This window comes from Chaetura pelagica, unplaced genomic scaffold (genome assembly GCF_000747805.2).
Source record: "Chaetura pelagica isolate M959 unplaced genomic scaffold, ChaPel_1.0 scaffold48, whole genome shotgun sequence".
NCBI classification, from domain to species: domain Eukaryota; kingdom Metazoa; phylum Chordata; class Aves; order Apodiformes; family Apodidae; genus Chaetura; species Chaetura pelagica.
Genome location: NW_009954241.1, coordinates 3,970,366 through 3,988,598, shown reverse-complemented (window position 1 = coordinate 3,988,598; position 18,233 = coordinate 3,970,366). Strand labels below are relative to the sequence as shown.

Genomic DNA, 18,233 nt, shown 5'->3' with positions numbered 1-18,233 from the left:
CTGCTGTTGAGGATGAAAAGAAAAAAATTCTTAATATTACTGAGACAGCAGTAATGCTTAGTGCAGGATCAAGGAATGAGACCAGCTTCCTGATTCCGGTGAATCAGGAATCGGTGAAGTCCTAACTTGAGCTGGAGTTTGAACTTCACAATGTTTAGTATATGTGGCTAAATTTCATAAAGTACAAAATGGAACTAAGCTTAGGCTACAAGGCAGCTCTTAGTTTAGTTCATGTAGTTCTTGGGAAGTGATTGCATTTCAGATATAGTAAAGTAAAGGGGTTTTAGAAGAAAGGCATTGCATATATAGTTGCTTAATTACTCTGCAGTGAGTGTTGCTGAAGGAATAAAGGAATCCTCTGAAATCTCACTGGAAAATCAGAATAAGGCTAGTTGGACATGTTTTGACCAGCAGTTGGTCCCAAAGGTCTTTCAGAACCAAGACAGTGTTACATGATGCCTTAGTCAATCAGGCTCTAGGGCTTTAAACTAATTGCAATTTTGGAAGTTGTCAAAAAGGGTTGTCAAATAGGTGACTGTGGAGAAGATCTTTGATTTATAGAAGGAATTAGATCATGAAAAAGGCTGTAGGATGCTGTTAATTCTGCTGTGTCAAGCATATGAAGTCTTAGAAGACTATGGGGAGGTAAACTGATTTTTCTGGAGTGTTCTGATTCAACAGAGAAAAATGCTTTCTGGAGAAAGGGCAGAAGGCTGCTTCTATATTGTTTTTCCTGGAAGTAGCATAATAAACACACCTGTGTAAATAATGAGCTTTGCTAAAGCTCTCTCTAATTACAGGTGATTCCCTGAAGACACCCACTGAGGAAGGTGGCTTCTGCCCTATCCTCAAAAGAAGCACTTCTTGCAGAGTGGCTTCTTTCTTTTAAAGACAGCAGTGAAGTGGTCTTCTTGTACTTCTTCAGGAAACTTGTAGTATGTTGTGTCCCCTTTTAGAGCAGATCATCTCATTTGGGTCATCTTCTGAGATGAGTTTGCTCTACTGGTCATGGGATAATTGGGAGTAGTCTGTGTCTTCCAAGTCCTGGTTGTTCTTAAGTACTGAAAGAATGTAAAGCTTTGGGTTTGAGACTTTCAGATACGTCAATTAATTTTGAAATGAACAATACTTTGCTTTCTTTCAGTATGGAGCATAGTTTAGAACTCTTGGCTAGATTAAAGACTAGCAGTGAACTTGCCTGGTCCCAGTTTGCCAGAAGCCGTGCTTAATCAAACAGTAGCACATTGCCCAACCAAAGAGACTGGGCTCTTTAGGGACACGTGAGTGAGTGACACCTGAACAGAGCGTAATTGCTGCAACTGAGACTGCTCCTAAGGGCTGATCTAACTTGGCTGTGTGCCCCACACATCATCAGACACCTTGGTTAAGTGAGGAGATGGATCCCTTTGGAGGAGTTTGCTGAGAAAAGAAACACACAATACAAGAAGCTGCTATTTAAAATACTTAGAAAGTACTGGGAAACAGAGTGGCACCACCAGAAAACCTTCCAAGGAGACAGGACATCGTGGCTGGATGGGTCACAGGCTTATTTTCAGCATGAAGTGGGATTTCCTTCTTCTGCACTTGTCTTAGCCTGAGGGATCAGCACATAACCCTTGGGTGGTTGCTTCCTAGGCAGAGGCTCTATGGTGAAATTTTGTTATAGGAAATCTGGGATAAGTCCTTGTGTGATCTCAGTTACATGAGTGCTATATCTCAGTTTTAGCTCTAACACTCCTAGGACAGAATTGCTACTGATGTGACGAATACTCAGCCCTTTCTTCCTGCAGGCTAAGATTTATTTCTAGTATCTTTGTCTTGCAAAATTCTCCTTCTTACTTTCTGAAATCATGGTGACTTACCGGGCAACACTGCTTTAAAAGCTACCTGGTTTCTTTTCTTCACAGTGCAAGCCTCCTCTGAAAGTGAAAGACTTGTTTATTGACATACAAGATGGCAAAATCTTGATGGCACTACTGGAAGTCCTGTCAGGACAAAAGCTGGTATGTATACAAGAGGGCCAAACCTCCACAGGTATGGAACTTTGTATGTTATGAGCAACAATGCACAGATATCCAAAGAATAAGGGAGAATTTGGTCCCATGTCTTGGATATACTAATAAGCATTCTAGCAATTTAATTGTGATTTGATAATGTTACAGGCTGGTGTCTTGATTTGTAACTTAGATTTCACAGAAATACACAACAACGAGGTGTAAAAGGCGTACAATCAATGTAAATGTCCCTACCCCTCAGGTTTTTTAAGGCTTCAATACATTAATGCTCACATATTCTGTTCGTTGATCACTCAAGTGACATTATCAAAAAAAGATATATTTGCTGTACTATTGTTTAAATCCATAACTTCTCTTTCTGTTTTGTCTAAGACCATTATGATAGTTAATTGGTCTGCTGTTTGGTGTAGTTGTGAGTTTAGTTCTCACATCCTGGCTCAGGCTTCATTAGTCATACTGATATGGTCAAAATCAGAAGGGCAAAACTTCACTTATCAGAATTTTCTCTCCTTACTTTGTAAGAGCTGTATAAAGTTCCCCATAATGGAAATGGAAACACCCACTGCAAATATAAATTACCAATTACAGTTGACTTTTATGTTTTATTTCTACATCAGTCTCATCAGAAAGGACCCTCCTTTGTGTGGGTAGCACACTTGGATAAGAGGAGAGGCCTGGTCTGCAGCCATCTCACCACTGCACATGCACTTGCAGTCACCTGGTGATCCTCTAGTGACTGAAACATCTGAATGCTGCAGCATGAATGGCCACTATGGTCACACATTCAGAACTGCCTGGTTTTTAATATTCTCGAAGCTTTGGGGAGCCATAGCTGAAGCAGCGGGGTCTCTGTGTGCATTCAAACAGATTGCACTGAAAGCCAGGCTGGAAATGATCCCTGGGCTATGCCCCAGGAGATCAGGGAGAAGGGCAAGGAAGGCTGTAAGGTCAGCTGGCCAAACTTCTTGTGCTGGCAGTTAGGTGTGCCTGCACTTGTGATAAAAACAGTGGTGGAATTGCAGGGAAACAATCATGCAGCCAGTCTTTAATTTTTGCCAAAATGAAGGCTTCTACTTCCTATCTGCCTGTACCTGCCATGAAAACTGCTCACACTTTCAAATTACAATAATTTAATTTAATTCCAGAAAAATAAAATCTATTATTATTAATTTTCAGGTAGATTTGAATCTGTGACTGAACATGGCTAGGGAGTGTTTACATAAATAATCAGCATGGCAGATCCAAAACAGTGATAACATCTGTAGAGCAGGAAAGCTGGTTGCTAACCCTGTTTTGCTACAGTAAGGACAGATCATGTAGTTGAAGCACTTGACTGATCTGAAAACATGTTGATAATTTTATATAGATAAATTTTCTTAGCTTTATTCTGCCTGTGTGCTTGTTGTTTTTTTAAGCTTTGCATCTATTGGTGAATAATTACACAATTTCTAAAAGCATTGTGCTCTTACTTCTTCTAGATGCACGAGTACAAATCTTCAACCCATCGCATTTTTCGTTTGAACAACATAGCCAAAGCCCTGAAGTTCTTGGAGGACAGTAATGTGAGTATTTTCAAAGGTGTTAGTATCTTCTCTTGATGTATATTTCAAATTGTAACTGCTGTAACTGTCACTCCTCTGATGTGCTGCATGTACATGAGAGGACTGTACAGCTTAAAGGCACTGTGGCTTAGCTTAGCAGCAAGGCTGAAAAGGGACATAAAAATGCTTAAGAAGAACACCTACAGAGTCTAAAACAAGGATTACTTGTTCATTTTATAATGTAAAAGTTGAACAGGATTAAAGGATAAGGAACCCAATATTAAAAGAAAACAAAAAGAAATGCAAGTAATCTTTATGAACAGGGTCTTAGTGGCATTACTTCAGTCACACTGAAGGTAGGTGACTTTCCTTCCTTTCATCAGAAATAGATTCAATATTACAAATAATGTATTTATCTGGTAAACTGCTGCATCAGCTGACCGTAAGTCAAAGGCAAGAGAAAATTAAATCTGGGAACATGACATAAATGCATAATTCCAGGAGTCAAAAACTTGTAAAGATACAACTCACAGTCAGTGTAGCACTACTGCAACATAACTTCCTACAGTTTTAAGTGCCCAAGCAAGATCAGACCCTATAGCTTGAAATGATTCACTCCTTTTTTTATTTCTCTCCTTAGGGCTTTATTTCAAAGCCCCATGAATGTCCAATCATTTCTTGAAAACTCTCTGCACTTGGAAAGTGTTGAGAAGTGGTGTTAAGAGAAGTCCAGGCTTCACAAGTCATATATATATGTGGTATACCCAGATCTTTCAGAAAGAGAAAACCAATATAAGACTAAGTACTTTTCTATGGATATCTTGTTTTCTTGAAGAGTAAGCAGCCAGTACCTTAGCCAGATATCTCTGCTGAGCTGAGTGGTGAACATAAGCAGCAGCAAGAGGACAGAGTTGACACTGAGAGCAAGTCTAATGATAAAAGCTACTTGCTCCCCATTTTGGAGAAACTGCTATTCAAATATACTAGGTCTTAAAAGTTTTCCCATGGCAAATACCTTGGAGCTAGCAAGAAATCTGAGCCTTCAAATATGACAGCTAGAGGTGTCATCTTGCTAAGATTGAAAACTGTTGTGTGAACCACTAGATAAAAAGGTTTTTTACTTTCCTTTTTCAGTTTAACCAAACCGGTTAGAGAGGGTGGTGATGAAATTATTGGCAAAATGCCTTGGCTGCCAAGAGCTTCAGGGTTAGATATTAAACCACAATGGGTGGAACCCATCAATGTACGCTTCTGTGGAGCCAGGGCAGCAGGTTAAAGCTCTGCTAAGTGATTCATCATGTACAGGATTTCTCAGTGATAAATGGGCTGTATGCTGGGCTTTCACTCAGCCTGGGTGCCATGTGCTGTACTGACAGCTTCCTTGCTTCCCCCCTCCTCCGTGACCTTTGCCAAAACCAAGTCTGTGTTGTCTCAAGAGAATAACATCCTGGTGTTATCAAGTGGAAGAAACCACAGTGTGGAAAAGTCTAGAGCTTGCTTGAGTTAGGCAACACTATCCTTTGCTAACTGATGCAATTAGAACTCTGTGACAAGCTGTGTAAGCTGAGATAAGCCAGGAGAAAGCAGAGTGATAGCAAAACAGAAGTAAGGAGATGTTATTAGGGTTCTAATTTTTGTACAATTATAGACTCTTTACCTTTAAAGAATAGGATCCACTAGAGGGAGCACCATCTTGTTCCATTTTTGTATGGAGAAAACATTTGTGGTCGTGAGGATGCAGAACTGGGCTCAATTCTGTTCTGCATACTATGCTTTGGGTTTGAGATAAGAGTTCCAAGACCAGTGTGTTTGTGATTAGGGCAGATTATCATCAACACAAGATTTCAGTCTTGCTTTTTGGCTGGTCAATCTGTGGCAGAAGTGTTCTGAACATATCCAGTAATCTCAGTTCAAGCCAGCGCATTTTTTGCAATTACCTTGCTTCTTTGAATTCAGCTTTGAATTTATGATCTCTTCTACAGGTAAAGCTTGTTAGCATTGATGCAGCAGAAATAGCAGATGGAAATTCCTCTCTGGTACTTGGACTAATATGGAATATAATCTTGTTTTTTCAGGTAATAAAACTTGAGTACTTTAATCATAAGTGAACAATCTTCAGGGTATCAATCTATTCCAGCTGAATACTGTTTTAATCCTAAATAACATCATTAAGTATGCTAAACCTGAGCTTTTCCCTCTTAGTGGACACTAATTTTATACCTGCAGCTGCTTTCATTTTACTTCATTGGACCTATTTTGGTGTAAATAGGAGACAATTTAATCCCTTGTTTGACTTGGACCAGAATGAGAGCTTCAGATTGCTACTTCCCCTTCTCCCCTGTGCCTTCTCAGAGTTCTGGTCCAGATTCCCTGGATCTGAACCAACATCTCAGATTTGGTTCCAGGTCACAGTTTATTTTCAATAGCCTTTTCTGGATTTGGTCCACTGTGGTGGGAGATCCCATGTAGAATCACTGATCTCCACAGACTTAACTCCACATGGCAGAAATTCCCAACTGATGTAGAGGGCCAAATTAAATATCTTGAAGGGCCTGGAAGTGATAAAACTGATTTGAGCATGAAAATTGACTTAGCCCCAGGCTTAGTTTAAAGCTGCTCCCTAATCTAAACATACTTTGAAAATATCCTTCCAGACAATGAACAGAGAGAGATGGAGGGAGTCTGCAACTCCAATAAAACTGTGAGGCTCTTTCATCCTCTTGAGCTAATTTCTAAACTGGCTACACATTTTTAAAATAATCTCTGTCTGGAAGTTGCACTGGGGTTTGTCTTCCTGGCTGAGCTCCTCAAGCTGAGGAGTGGTGCACAGCACCAGCACAGCCAGACGGCCTTGAAGGCAGAGATGGTGTGACCAGGATCTGTCACCCCAGCAGCAGAGGGCATGGGGGACCTAAAAGCAGCAGTTTGGATAATTTGGACTCAAATATCCATGCTGACCAGGACAGGAGTGCTGCTGCAGGCCACCATTTCTCCAGTAAAAATATTTCACTCAGGTGAGTCCTGGGAAGACAAAGAACAATTTAAGTTAAACTAGCTTTTCTTTCAAGGACATATTTCTTTGCCTTTTGTTTAATAGGAGTTTGCCCCATTCAGCTGTTAAGTGCTACCTTGCCCTTCTGTGTCCTGGGGTTGCCAGCTGGGCTGGTGCTGGCTATCATGCCTGTGCAACACAAGTCATGAGTTATAATGGACAGGTCTATAATTACATCCTAAAACTCAAGTTATGGCACTGTTATCTTTCAAGTTTGCGTGAAAAAGCAGTACCAAGTTCTCCACGCAGCCAGTTTTAAACCAGAGCACTGTGTGTTTTGCCTTTTATAACAGATTAAGGAGCTGACAGGTAATCTCAACAGGAACTCCTCCTCCTCCAGCCTGTCTTCTGGGCCCAGTGGTCCTGAGTCAGACACATCCCATCCCAGCACCCCCAGCGTGGAGAGAAACATGCCTGTTACAGTGAAGGACCAGCGGAAAGCCATCAGAGCCCTTTTAATCTGGGTTCAGAGGAAAACCAGAAAGTAAGCTAACAAACCTTTGTGGAAAAATGTGTTTTGCCACCTGCCATTTTGAAGCTGAAACTCTTTTTTTCTCTCTACCGCCTCACCTGTGCATTGCTATGCACTGTGGTTTGTTCTGCTTTTGAAGTTTGCAAGGCACAAGGTCTCTGCAGGAGAGTGTATCATTATGACCACGTGTCTATAGCAGCCCTCTGACCTTGAAGCCATGTGCATTCCTGTGGAGTGTTAAACGTTAACTTGCACTGACCTGCTTGGCGCTGTTTAAAACAGGATCATTCCCTCTTGCCCCTACCCGCTGGCTTTCATGCTGCCTATTTGTTATCTTTTGCTAATTAAAGGGTAGGCATAAACAAGGGGTGAACTAGAAAAATAAATTTATTGTAAGACTTTACCAACAGCCTTTTAAATTAAGCAACAGCCCTGAGGGAGCTTCTCTGTGTGCTGCAGAGGGACTTGAAGGACAGAGACGCTATTAAGAGTCCCTTTTTCCTCAGAATTAAAGAGGGGAAGGGGGTAAATTGTAGGTTGCTTCTTGTGAACGTGTAACATTTGGGTCCGTTTCCGTTGCTCAACACATCTCTCTCCTCTTTAATAAAAAAGCAGTTCTTTCATGAAGACATTTTGTCTAATAATTCTTTAACCTGGCACACTTGCTGATGGGTTAAAAAACTTTAGTGTAAGTTGTGCACATATAAATGTTGGAGTGCATTTTACATTTATTGTTATCTGAAGCAATCACTGCTAGAAAGTTTTAAAGAGGGTTAAACTTAGTTGTACAAGTTGGATAGCTGAATATTTGGCATTTTCATGTCTGTATGTATTTATATGTTTGAATCTGCCTATGAACACAAATGTTCTGTGTTTAGTGATGAAGATAAAAATTTCTGTCTTAAATAGTTGGTCCTGTGGGCCACATCATCCCTTGGTTATCTCCAGTGAAGCTTAGGGTGTGTCTTGTGCAGATAAACTTGTCCCATTGAAATCTGTAGTTCTCTGCTGCAAGTTCAGACCATAAAGGAAAAGCAGTTTTAGTCCTGAAATAATGCTGACAGTGTCATTAACAGGGAGGCAGTTCAAGGAAAGTGAGGACCAGAGAAATAAAGGCCATGGACATTTCAGTCAAGTCAAAGGATACAAATTGAAAACCTCTAATGGAAGAAAATGGTGTTTGGAACTGCAATGTTAAAAACATAATAGTGTTGTTATAATCCTGCTGTCCAATGACCTGTGCAGAATTTTTTATTCTGGGGCTGTATTTCTTTGCTAGTTTGAGCATTGTTTTCTCCTCCAAAACTTTGACCATCTAACACACTTGTGGTTTATACATACACTGACACCATTTGCATTTAGCAAAGCACAGTTTTCTGCTATAGAAGGCCAAGTATCCAGGAATGTGAATAATTTATGCTTATGTTTTTTAATCCTTAAGTTTTGGCAGTCTTCCCGAGCTGTGGCATTAAAATGCTGGAGAGCAACAGAAAAAGGAATCACAGAGACATTTGGTTTTGTGAATGTTAAATGTGGTTGCTGAGTTCTTGAGGGCTTTGTTTTTACTAACTACTTCCTACAAGCAGGTTGATGTCAGCTGTTACCCACATCAATCCAGTTTGTGAATCCTTGTGTTTTATGTGGATGTATTTTGTGAGTTTCAAAATCCAAAAGGATCTCAAGCGTAATTAGTGAAACTCAGCAGCCTTACTTTTAACTTTCAGGAGTCTTTGGAAATGAGTATGTCTTCCTTTAGTTTGGATTTTGTTACAGAACCACCCATGTAAACCCTGTGTAATTCTGTTTAGGTATGGTGTTGCAGTTCAGGACTTTACCAGCAGTTGGAGGAGTGGCCTTGCTTTCTTAGCTATCATAAAAGCAATAGACTCTACTTTGGTGGACATAAAAAAAGCACTGGAAAAGTCAGCTCAAGAAAACCTGGAGGATGCTTTCAGCATAGCTCAAAATAAGCTGGGTGTTCCTCGGCTCCTAGAACCTGAAGGTAAAATGCCTACATCAGCTTTGTTGGGTAACATTCAAACTATATTGAATACATGAATATTGCACTGCATTACCTACCAAAAAGCCTCCCAGTAACTAGACTGTTGATGGGATTGGTGTGTTGGGCTGATGGATAAGACAAAAACTAATTGGTCACTGGCTTATAGTCATACTCTTCCAGCTGTATTTGTAAGCTCCTTGGGTGAAATCTTAATGTAGTTTTAGCTATGTACACTGGTCCTGGTTAATATTTAGGTGCTATGTGACATCTGCATTATTAATGGGCATTAATCGCCACCCTGTTGTGCTGAGGGGCATTTCAATGCATTAGCACCATTTCATAATGCCCAGTCTGCAGAGACTTAAATACCACTCCAGGATGAAGTGTGTGAGTCTGCCACTCAAGCAAAATGGGTGCATACCTATACAAATATATTTGCATCTCCCAGTTTTTCCTTTACAATGCATATATATACATAAATATATTTATATATGTAAACATAAGCATATATTTGTGTATAAATATATGTATATAAATGGAGTTGCTTCTTGCAGTCTTTCTTACTCAACTCTACTAGACAAGCATTAGGCCTTGATTTTGTGATTAAAAGCACAGATTGGTTATTTGCACTTTCATGGGTCACCTGTTAGAAGCATGGGCCATCCTGCTAAAAATAAACCTCTGTGCAGTCACTCAACAAGATCACTGTCTAATGACAGCAAGAAGGTGGATGGAAAGAAACCCTGATCAGGGTTCAGTATGTGTTTTGAAATAGGAAAAAAAATCTGAATAAAATGTTGAGAACTCTTTCGAGTACCATCAACAGTGAAAAGGATTCCACCCTCTCTGATCTGTCAGAAAAACAGAAGCATTTGTAGCTGTTCTTTCTCTCATTGTAAACACGGGTTAAATGTCTGACAGTCTGTTCCTCTGCAAGACCATTTTAAAGCCTTGTGTTCTCAAGTCTCTTGTGTCTGTCTCCATAGATATCATGGTGGAATCACCCGATGAACAGTCAATTGTGACATATGTGGCACAATTTCTGGAACACTTCCCAGAGCTGGAAGGGGTATGTGTTTACTCCTATGTCACATAATTTTTTATAAATATTTTTTAGTGTGCTTGACAAACTTAGATATTGCTGTATTTTTCTCCCAGGTTTCCTTCTAAACTATTTAAAATAAACCACACACCCAGTTCTAATTTTTCACATTTTGTTAAATCCAGTAAAATGTGCTTTCGTTGGTGATTGCTAGAATGCTTCAGGTAGAATTGTGCTGTTAAACATTTACATCCAATAACAACTTTCAGACACTAGATCTGGTTACACAGGGCTCTACTACTTTGCTGTAAAACTCACAGAATAAGGCTGAAATTTATCCCTTCATCTATGATGATTCACTGGACTTTGATTGTAATTTTGACTTCTGTCTTCTCAAGTTTGAGGGGCACAATCAATGTGGGTTTAGCAGGTGTCACACAAGATACCAGAAGCTGAGTCTTGCCAGTGCAGCAGTCGAAAGCACTCACTGTAAGCATGAAATAACCTGCACCTAAAGGATCACAAATTTAATGCAGACTTTATAAAAAAAATTAAGAATCGAGCAGTAAGTCAGGGACTGACAAAGGTCTTTTGGAGAAACAGAAGATAAACATAGAGGAATTAAAGGATAGGAGCCAGAAAACTGAAGAAAAAATAGGAAGTCCCAGGAACTGGAGAAGACATCTGCATAAGCTGAAAAACTGTTCTGGAGGCTGCTTGTACCAGACAAACCTAGTTCAACATAGTATTTTTGGTTTTAAAGGGTTCTCAAGGGTCCCTTGAAGTTCCTCAGTGTCTCTTGAGTAGCTGGGTAGATTTTTCACTACAGTACATGCACATAAATGATGGTTCCTACACAAAAGGGATTTCCTCTCATTTCTTGACTGAATGTTCCAGTTGGTGTGTATTTTGTGGCTTATGAAGTTGGTGGGCATTACTAAAGACACTGGAATTAAAATTATCTTAATCAAATCATATTAGATTAGATGAGCATTAAGATTTGTTGGTGTTCTGACTTGAAGGCATTTTAATGGACAAAGAAAAAGCCTACTTTAAGAAAAATACCGTCTGTTGGAGTGGACCAATCTGGTATATTAATACATTTCACAATGGATATAGTGGACTTGTTAGATTTATTTTATTCCCAGGCTTTGGGATTGTGTCAAAAAGCCAAGTCAGTTGTCTCCAGAGGTGCAGAAGGGAGAGATGAATACATTAACAACTGAGGAGTCAGCTTGTCTGCATTTTGATCTTCTTGTACATGTGGCTTCTTGATATTGAGCTTTATTCAAGTCACTTGACTTGCCAGATTGGTTTCCCTACTTTCAAAATAAGTGAGTCATTAATTGGCCATTCAAAAGGTAATGGGCTACATAGTTATTCTTTCTGTGATGTTTAGGAAAAGGAAAATGGTATCTGAGGTATGATTTGTCTTTTAATGGTCTATCATTACTTATAGGAAGATTTTACAGATCCTGAGAAGGAGCTTCCAATAGAATTGACATATGTTCACATCAAAGACTCACCCTCAGAAAAGGAAGGCAAAATCTTGATTTTAAGTGAAAGTCAAGAAAACATGTATATGGTTAATCATGAAAGGAGTCATCCTGCACCTCCAAAGGTTCATATCCATGACACGCCTGAGAGAATCCTATCAGAAACCACTCCTGAAAAATGTAATGGGAAATTCAGTCAAGTCTTAGGTGATTTACAGGAAACATCTGAAGAGGAACTTCAGAGGCCCACCTCACTGAAAATTACAGGCTCTGTCAGTTTTGAATCCAATTCCTCTTGGGAAGTTCTAAGTGATAAATTGATACCAGGTGAAGGGGGCATAACTGACCCACTGAAACAGAACAATGACTCTTCTCCAGCTATTCCAACACATCAGAAAAATTATACTGACTCTTTTGAAGACTACTCTGAAGAATTAACTAAAGAAACCTCTACTGAATATGACAATGAAACTAAGAGCCTTTCAGCCAATACTTCTTCTTTGAGTCCATTATCCTGGACTTCAGGTATACTTACAGATGAATCTATAAGTAAAGTAGAAGAGAGCAAACCCCATGCTTCAAGTATTTTACCGGAAGGTACCTCAAAACAAGAAGATACACATAAGTATGTTCTTCAACTTCTAAATGAGGAAATACTGAAGATTCCACAAAATGAACATACAAAGCAATCACCTGTCTTTGAGACAATAGAAAATAACCATTGTTCACTGAATGGTTCTAATCTCAAAAGTGAAGAACAGTCTACAACGCATGAAATATCTGATGACTCTCTTTCAGATATATCTAAAAATCCCGAGGATGTGGACAGCTGTGATGAAGTTGACTCTTCAGCTGAAGTGCTACGCAGTTCTTCAAAAGTATCTGTAATACCCCATAATCTCTTTTATTATCCACATTACAATGTTCCCATATCAGCAGTTTTGGATGCTTACCTTGATCCTTATATTGAAGGGTATGATACTGGAAATGACAAAGCTTCTTCTCAAACAGTAACGGAAATTTTACATGAGAAGAACTTACCAAAACAGAACTACCAGGAAGATGCTTCAGAGCCAGACTTAGGGAATAAGCCTGGTGTCCCCCCATCAGAAGTTAATACTGAGAATGGCAAGGAGGAAACAACGGATACTAACAGCCACATTAATTCTTCTGATGAAGAAATGCCATTACTAGTAGAAGAAGAGTTAGAAATCAAAAGAGATAGCAAAAAGGCCACCAACCATCAAGATTCCACTATTTCACAACATCCTGAGGTATTTGAATTTACTACTAGCATTTCTTTGTGTATATATGAAGGATTAGCATCTGACCTCAATGGTTTTCATTTGCTTTCATTTTGCAATGCTTTGGAGAAATAGATAAATTGTACTCGTTTTCCTGTCCCATAACGCTGTTTGCCTTAGCCCCCTACTGGAATGAATGGTATTGCAGACCCCTGAGGAGATCTGACATTAAAAGAGAGAGGAAGCCCTAATACTACTACTACTGCAAAAATGTGGTTTTTTTTAAATTACATTTTAAAGTAGCTTGAGTCTCCTGTAGGCATAAAAGTTTATCACAGAGGGTATTTTAATAACTTGTAATGAGACAAACAGAAAACAGTATTGCTGATATAGAAATGATTCAGGCAAAGGTAATTTTTGTCTGGATCCAATTAAGTTTGCTTTCCAAAACTTAAACCAATTTGAGTAGGGTAAGTTATGTGGGTAAAATGAAGACTTGCCTACACTGGAGGAGGAGAAAGAGAGGGATTTTTGGTACTTATTCTGTGTATTGGATTTGGACAATTTGCTATTGCCCTTCTTGCAGACACTGATTTTGAATTGTCTTACACATTTCTAGAGCAGTAATTTTAGACAGAGTTTTTCAGGAATGAGTGTCAATTTAATGTTAATCCACATGTTGCTTAGACAAGTTGCTTGGACATGCTTTGGTCTGGACAGTTACTGTAGTAATGAATTCAATTTGCTCTTAGCTTCAAAGACTAGTTTGGGATAGATTAAAAAATAGTCTTTGTGGATTACTTCAAAGAGTCATGTCATAGCATAACTTCTTGTATAAAAAGAACTGACCATTATGTATGTAAGTTGAACTAACAGTACTTTATAGTTCATTGTATCCAAAATGATTTTCAATAAATTAATTTTTTGTTATTGTCTTTAGTAAGATTTTCAGCCATTCCAGACATTCAGTTTAACATCTGAGTTGGCTACACCACTAAGATATTTGGAATGGTAAAAAATCAGTCTTGTTGTCTAATGCAAAATGTTTCTAAATTTCAACAGGCCATACTAGACCATCAAGAGCATTTATCAACAGCTGTAGAGAGGCCAGAACAAAGTAGTAACGTGGAAGAAAAAGGGAAAAATATGATCAAAGCAGAAGACTTACAGATCTCAGAAGCTGGCATTACTACTCTGTCACAAGATAAACCAGAAGAAATTGCTGATTGTCAGGAACTTACCAGGTATTTCACATTAACTTTGTCTTAAATACATCTAACTGGTCTGAATGTCTGAAGTGTGCCCTGACCATTGGATGTTTCTTGTAGACTTTCTTTAGGAGCAGTGTATTTGGACTCATTGGCTTCGTCCTCTGTTTCTCTTAAACATATTGAATGATTCAGTGCCAATGGGACTTGATTTGACTCTGCTAGACAAACTTTGCCACACAAACCCAACTGGATCCCCAGCGCATTTTGAACATGGCAGTGTTGTAACTGTTTTTCCAACAGAAAGAGTGCTATGTAATGCAGATTAAAGAATTCCTGTGCATTGTGACACTGTGGATGCATGACACTGCTTCCTTACAACAGATATTTCTTGGCCTTTTTTACTGTCTATGAACAAGTGAATGAGACTGTGGTAGCTTGACCTTGGCTGGCCACCATGAGCCCACCAAGCCACTTTCTCACTTTTCTCCCCATCCTTAGCAGGAGAGAATAAGATTAAAAACTTCTGGGTTGAGGTAAAGGCAGTTTAATGAAAATAAGCAAGGGCTTTTGTGGAAGCAAAACAAAAGGAGGGGAAAAAATATTTATTTTCTATTTCACATCAGCAGGCAATGTCCAGCCACTTCCTGGGCAATAAGGCCTCAGTAGGTATAGTAGTTGCTTCAGAAGACAAATGCCTTAATAACAAGTGTGTGTCCCCCTCTACCTGCTTCGTCCTTTCTCTTAGCTGTTACCACTGAGCAGAGCATGATATGGTATGGAATATCCCTTGGGTCAGTTGGGGTCAGCTGTCCCTGCTATGTCCCATCCCAATGTCTTGCCCCCTCCCAGCCTACTGACCTTTGGGGCTGGGGAGAATGGAGAGGCAGCCTTGGTGCTGTGTGAGCACTGCTCAGCAACAGCCCAGCCAGTGGTGTGTTACCAGCACCGCTCGAGCTACAAATGCAAAGCACAGCACTGTACGGGCTGCTGCAGGGCAAGGGAACTGCACCCCAGCCAGACCCAGTGCAGAGACGCTCAGCTAATGTTCCTCCATTCAATTCTGTTCCCTCTTATGTTCTAATGTGGTTCTTAGGTAATGGGTTTGAGTGGAACATGAGCTGTAATATGTTGGTGCTTATCACTCTAGCATTCTGATGAATTTGAAAGAATTTGCTTAGAAAAATGCATTGTCTCCTTTGAGCTTTCTGTTCCCTGCAAGGTCTGTTAATTTTTTATTTGTACAGACAGCCATAAAACCTGGGGTATACTCTCACTTATGTAAATTATATCACAGGTGCAAAAACCTTATCAGATACCTTTTTTCAGGAAAGATTCCAGTTGGAGCATATGGATTTTTTCTTGTGGGTCAGATTTTGTCAGAGCTATTTTTTATGACCTTACTGATAAATTCAAGTCCGTATTCAAATACAGGCAACAATGCATATTTCTGGTTTCTCATAGCTTAAAATGAGCATGTGCAATTGCAGTGTCCCTCTTTGAAGTCAAAACTTAACTTAGCTTTCTGAATTTAAAAACTCTGTTTTTACATACATTTCAGAACCAGTGAGAGTGATTCCAACACATACCTCCGAAAAAGATCTCCTAATACTACTGAGGAGGTAAGTATGTGGAAATTTACCTATCACTGTTTCTGTTTCTCTTAAACTGCAAAAGTTTTCATACTGTAAAAGGGTCTACTTTATAGATAAGCTCTGTGATAATACAAAAGATCTATAGATCTATATGAATGAGGTGAGTTTTATTCAACTGAATAAAAGCTGTTGAAAGAAAAAAATAAAATATTTTTTCAATTTTTGTTCTTTTCTGTGTGTATACCTGACTGCAGTGGTGGATATGCAGGTAGGGAGTAAATTTCTAAGCATAGTTTTATTTTATCTGAGCAAATGTTAGACATACTCTGGATAGAATACACACACAGCTTCCCTGTTTGCAAGATGCTCAGTTTTATTTGTTTATATGATCTATTTCTGATGTGTTTGTTTGTTTAAGGAAACTTATGTTGAAAATGAGAAGATGACAGACATGGGTGAAAATCCATTAATCATCAGGTGAGTTGTTCTTATTCAGACAAAACCTTTTGCAAGGAATTCATAACTCCTAGGTACTTCTAACAATGCTACAAGGGGAAATAAAACTTAACTGTAATAGGGGATACTGACTGGACATTGTGTGTAATTACTCAGAGTGCATATTCCACATAGGTGCAAAATAGAAAAATGCTTTATTGTTCAGACTCCCCCTTGACTAAAAAGCTTTTTCTGGACTTGAAAGATTCTGCTGCCTAAGCAAGACTGTGAGCACCTTCCCCACATAGTGGATATTTCAGCCCAAGAAAAGAGTGGGAAGGCTTCAAATATGAGGCCTTCCAGCCTCTTCCAGGTGTGGAAGACTGTCAAGACAATATTTAGTGTGGATAATACCAAGGAAAAATGCTTCAATGGAGTCCTGGTCTCTGTTAGAACACCCACAAGTTTGTATAATTTGTATATGGGTTTAGTTTAGACTTAAGGTCTTGTGATGGATCCAAACTCACAGTGTGCATTCCTTTGGCATTAGGGTCTATGATATACGAAACAAGGACTGCTTTGCTTCTTTTCTTTTCTGTTGATAGTGAATAGTACCTTCCAGAACTTCTAGTAAAAATGATGGTTGTATTTAAATGCAGAAAAGACAGAAAGTATTATCAGGATCTAGTGTCCTATTCTCACACTTCTATTAAAAAACATGAATGGCTGTCACAGTTATGCCTGTTTGCAGACTGCTGATGTTGTGCAAGTTTTGTGTAATACTGAGGATAATATCTGAGCAAGTAGGATGCCCCAAGTCAGAAAAAGCACACATTAAAACAGACCAATCAACAGTTTTCTCCAAAAATAGATTAAAAAGAAAGCCTACCAGGAGGTAATTTATACAGTATTATTAAATGAGTATCATCTTGCATCTTTTTAAAATAAGACCTTTTCTTGTCTTTGTGAGTGATCAGTGGTGCTGGCAGAGTCTATTGGGCTTTGTCCTTATGAACCAACGAAAGCTGGAATTCTGAAAAGTTTACATTTTGAAGTTGTCCTACGAAACCCCTACTGCTACTTGGTTTCTGGACTTTTTCCTGGGCTTTTTCTGTGCAATATTCTGGTGTTGGACATGAGAAGCTCTGAAAGTAGGTAATTTGGGGAAAGTATATCAAGTCAGGTAGAGTGTGTAAGTGAAATTGTGCAAGTGTGGTATGTGTTGCCCAAAGCTATGTTTGCTGTTACCCTATATTTTAATATCTTTTTGACTGATGGAAATAATCTTGCATCAAAGGAACGTACTGGCATGTACTTAAACTACCTGAGAATTTCTGAAGAGTTTTCAGAGGACTAATTGCTACATATGCTCACTCTAAGGAAGCACACTGCTGAAGAGCTGCTGTCTTTTAGTCTGCCCTCTGATCCTTATAGTAGATATTAACAGTGAAGGTTTTTTTCTTCTTTTTCATGTATCTTAACAAATTCTCCTGTTTTCAGGAAGAAAAAGGACTTAGAGGCAAGTGAGACTCCAGCACCAACTCATGAGATTGTGATTGTTGAGCAGCCAGAGCTATTCTACTTCATCCTTTTCTTCTGGGTGCTGGTTTACTGCCTCTTACTCATTCCACAGTTTCGCAGCAACAAAGCTTGATCACTCTGAGGTGTGGAAAAATAAAAGGACGGTGGCTGGATTGCTTTGTGTATCTGCAAATGAATATGTTCCTTCAGGTGAAGCACAAACAGAAATGTAGGACCTGGCATTTGGATTTACTATCAGGTTATCCTCAGTTCCTCTACTGTTGTGCTATGACAGTGTCTAAGCACATTTTATATTATGGTAATTGTGTAAATATATATAAAAATGACCTGATTTAGTAGACACAATTTTGTACATTTGTGCCTTGCTTTATAAGATGCTAAATAAAACCAGATAATTATCAGTAGAAATAGGAACAGTTCAGAGCTCTAGTCTTCAAAAATTATTCTTCTGGCTTCATTTTCTTAAGTAGGGCCTGACAGCTGTGGAACAGGGGTGGTGTTGACTTGCCTATGAACCTGGCCCCCTGGCAAGGGCAAGGCTAGAAATGCTTTTTCATGTTCTCCATGGAACCTTTTAAGAGAGCTGGAG

At 39.1% G+C, this 18,233-nt stretch overlaps 1 protein-coding gene across 1 annotated transcript in view; it reads left to right on the top strand.

The window, feature by feature from the left end:
- The window catches only part of CLMN (calmin (calponin-like, transmembrane)), a 19,207-nt gene extending 1,451 nt beyond the window's left edge, over positions 1-17,756 (top strand). The window contains exons 3-13 of the mRNA XM_010003766.1: positions 1,908-2,003; positions 3,494-3,577; positions 5,539-5,631; positions 6,902-7,092; positions 8,889-9,082; positions 10,069-10,151; positions 11,584-12,894; positions 13,927-14,108; positions 15,634-15,694; positions 16,086-16,144; positions 17,603-17,756. Of these exons, the coding sequence (XP_010002068.1) occupies positions 1,908-2,003; positions 3,494-3,577; positions 5,539-5,631; positions 6,902-7,092; positions 8,889-9,082; positions 10,069-10,151; positions 11,584-12,894; positions 13,927-14,108; positions 15,634-15,694; positions 16,086-16,144; positions 17,603-17,756 (2,508 nt within the window). The remainder of the gene's footprint in view (positions 1-1,907; positions 2,004-3,493; positions 3,578-5,538; positions 5,632-6,901; positions 7,093-8,888; positions 9,083-10,068; positions 10,152-11,583; positions 12,895-13,926; positions 14,109-15,633; positions 15,695-16,085; positions 16,145-17,602) is intronic.
- The last annotated feature ends 477 nt before the right edge of the window (positions 17,757-18,233 follow it).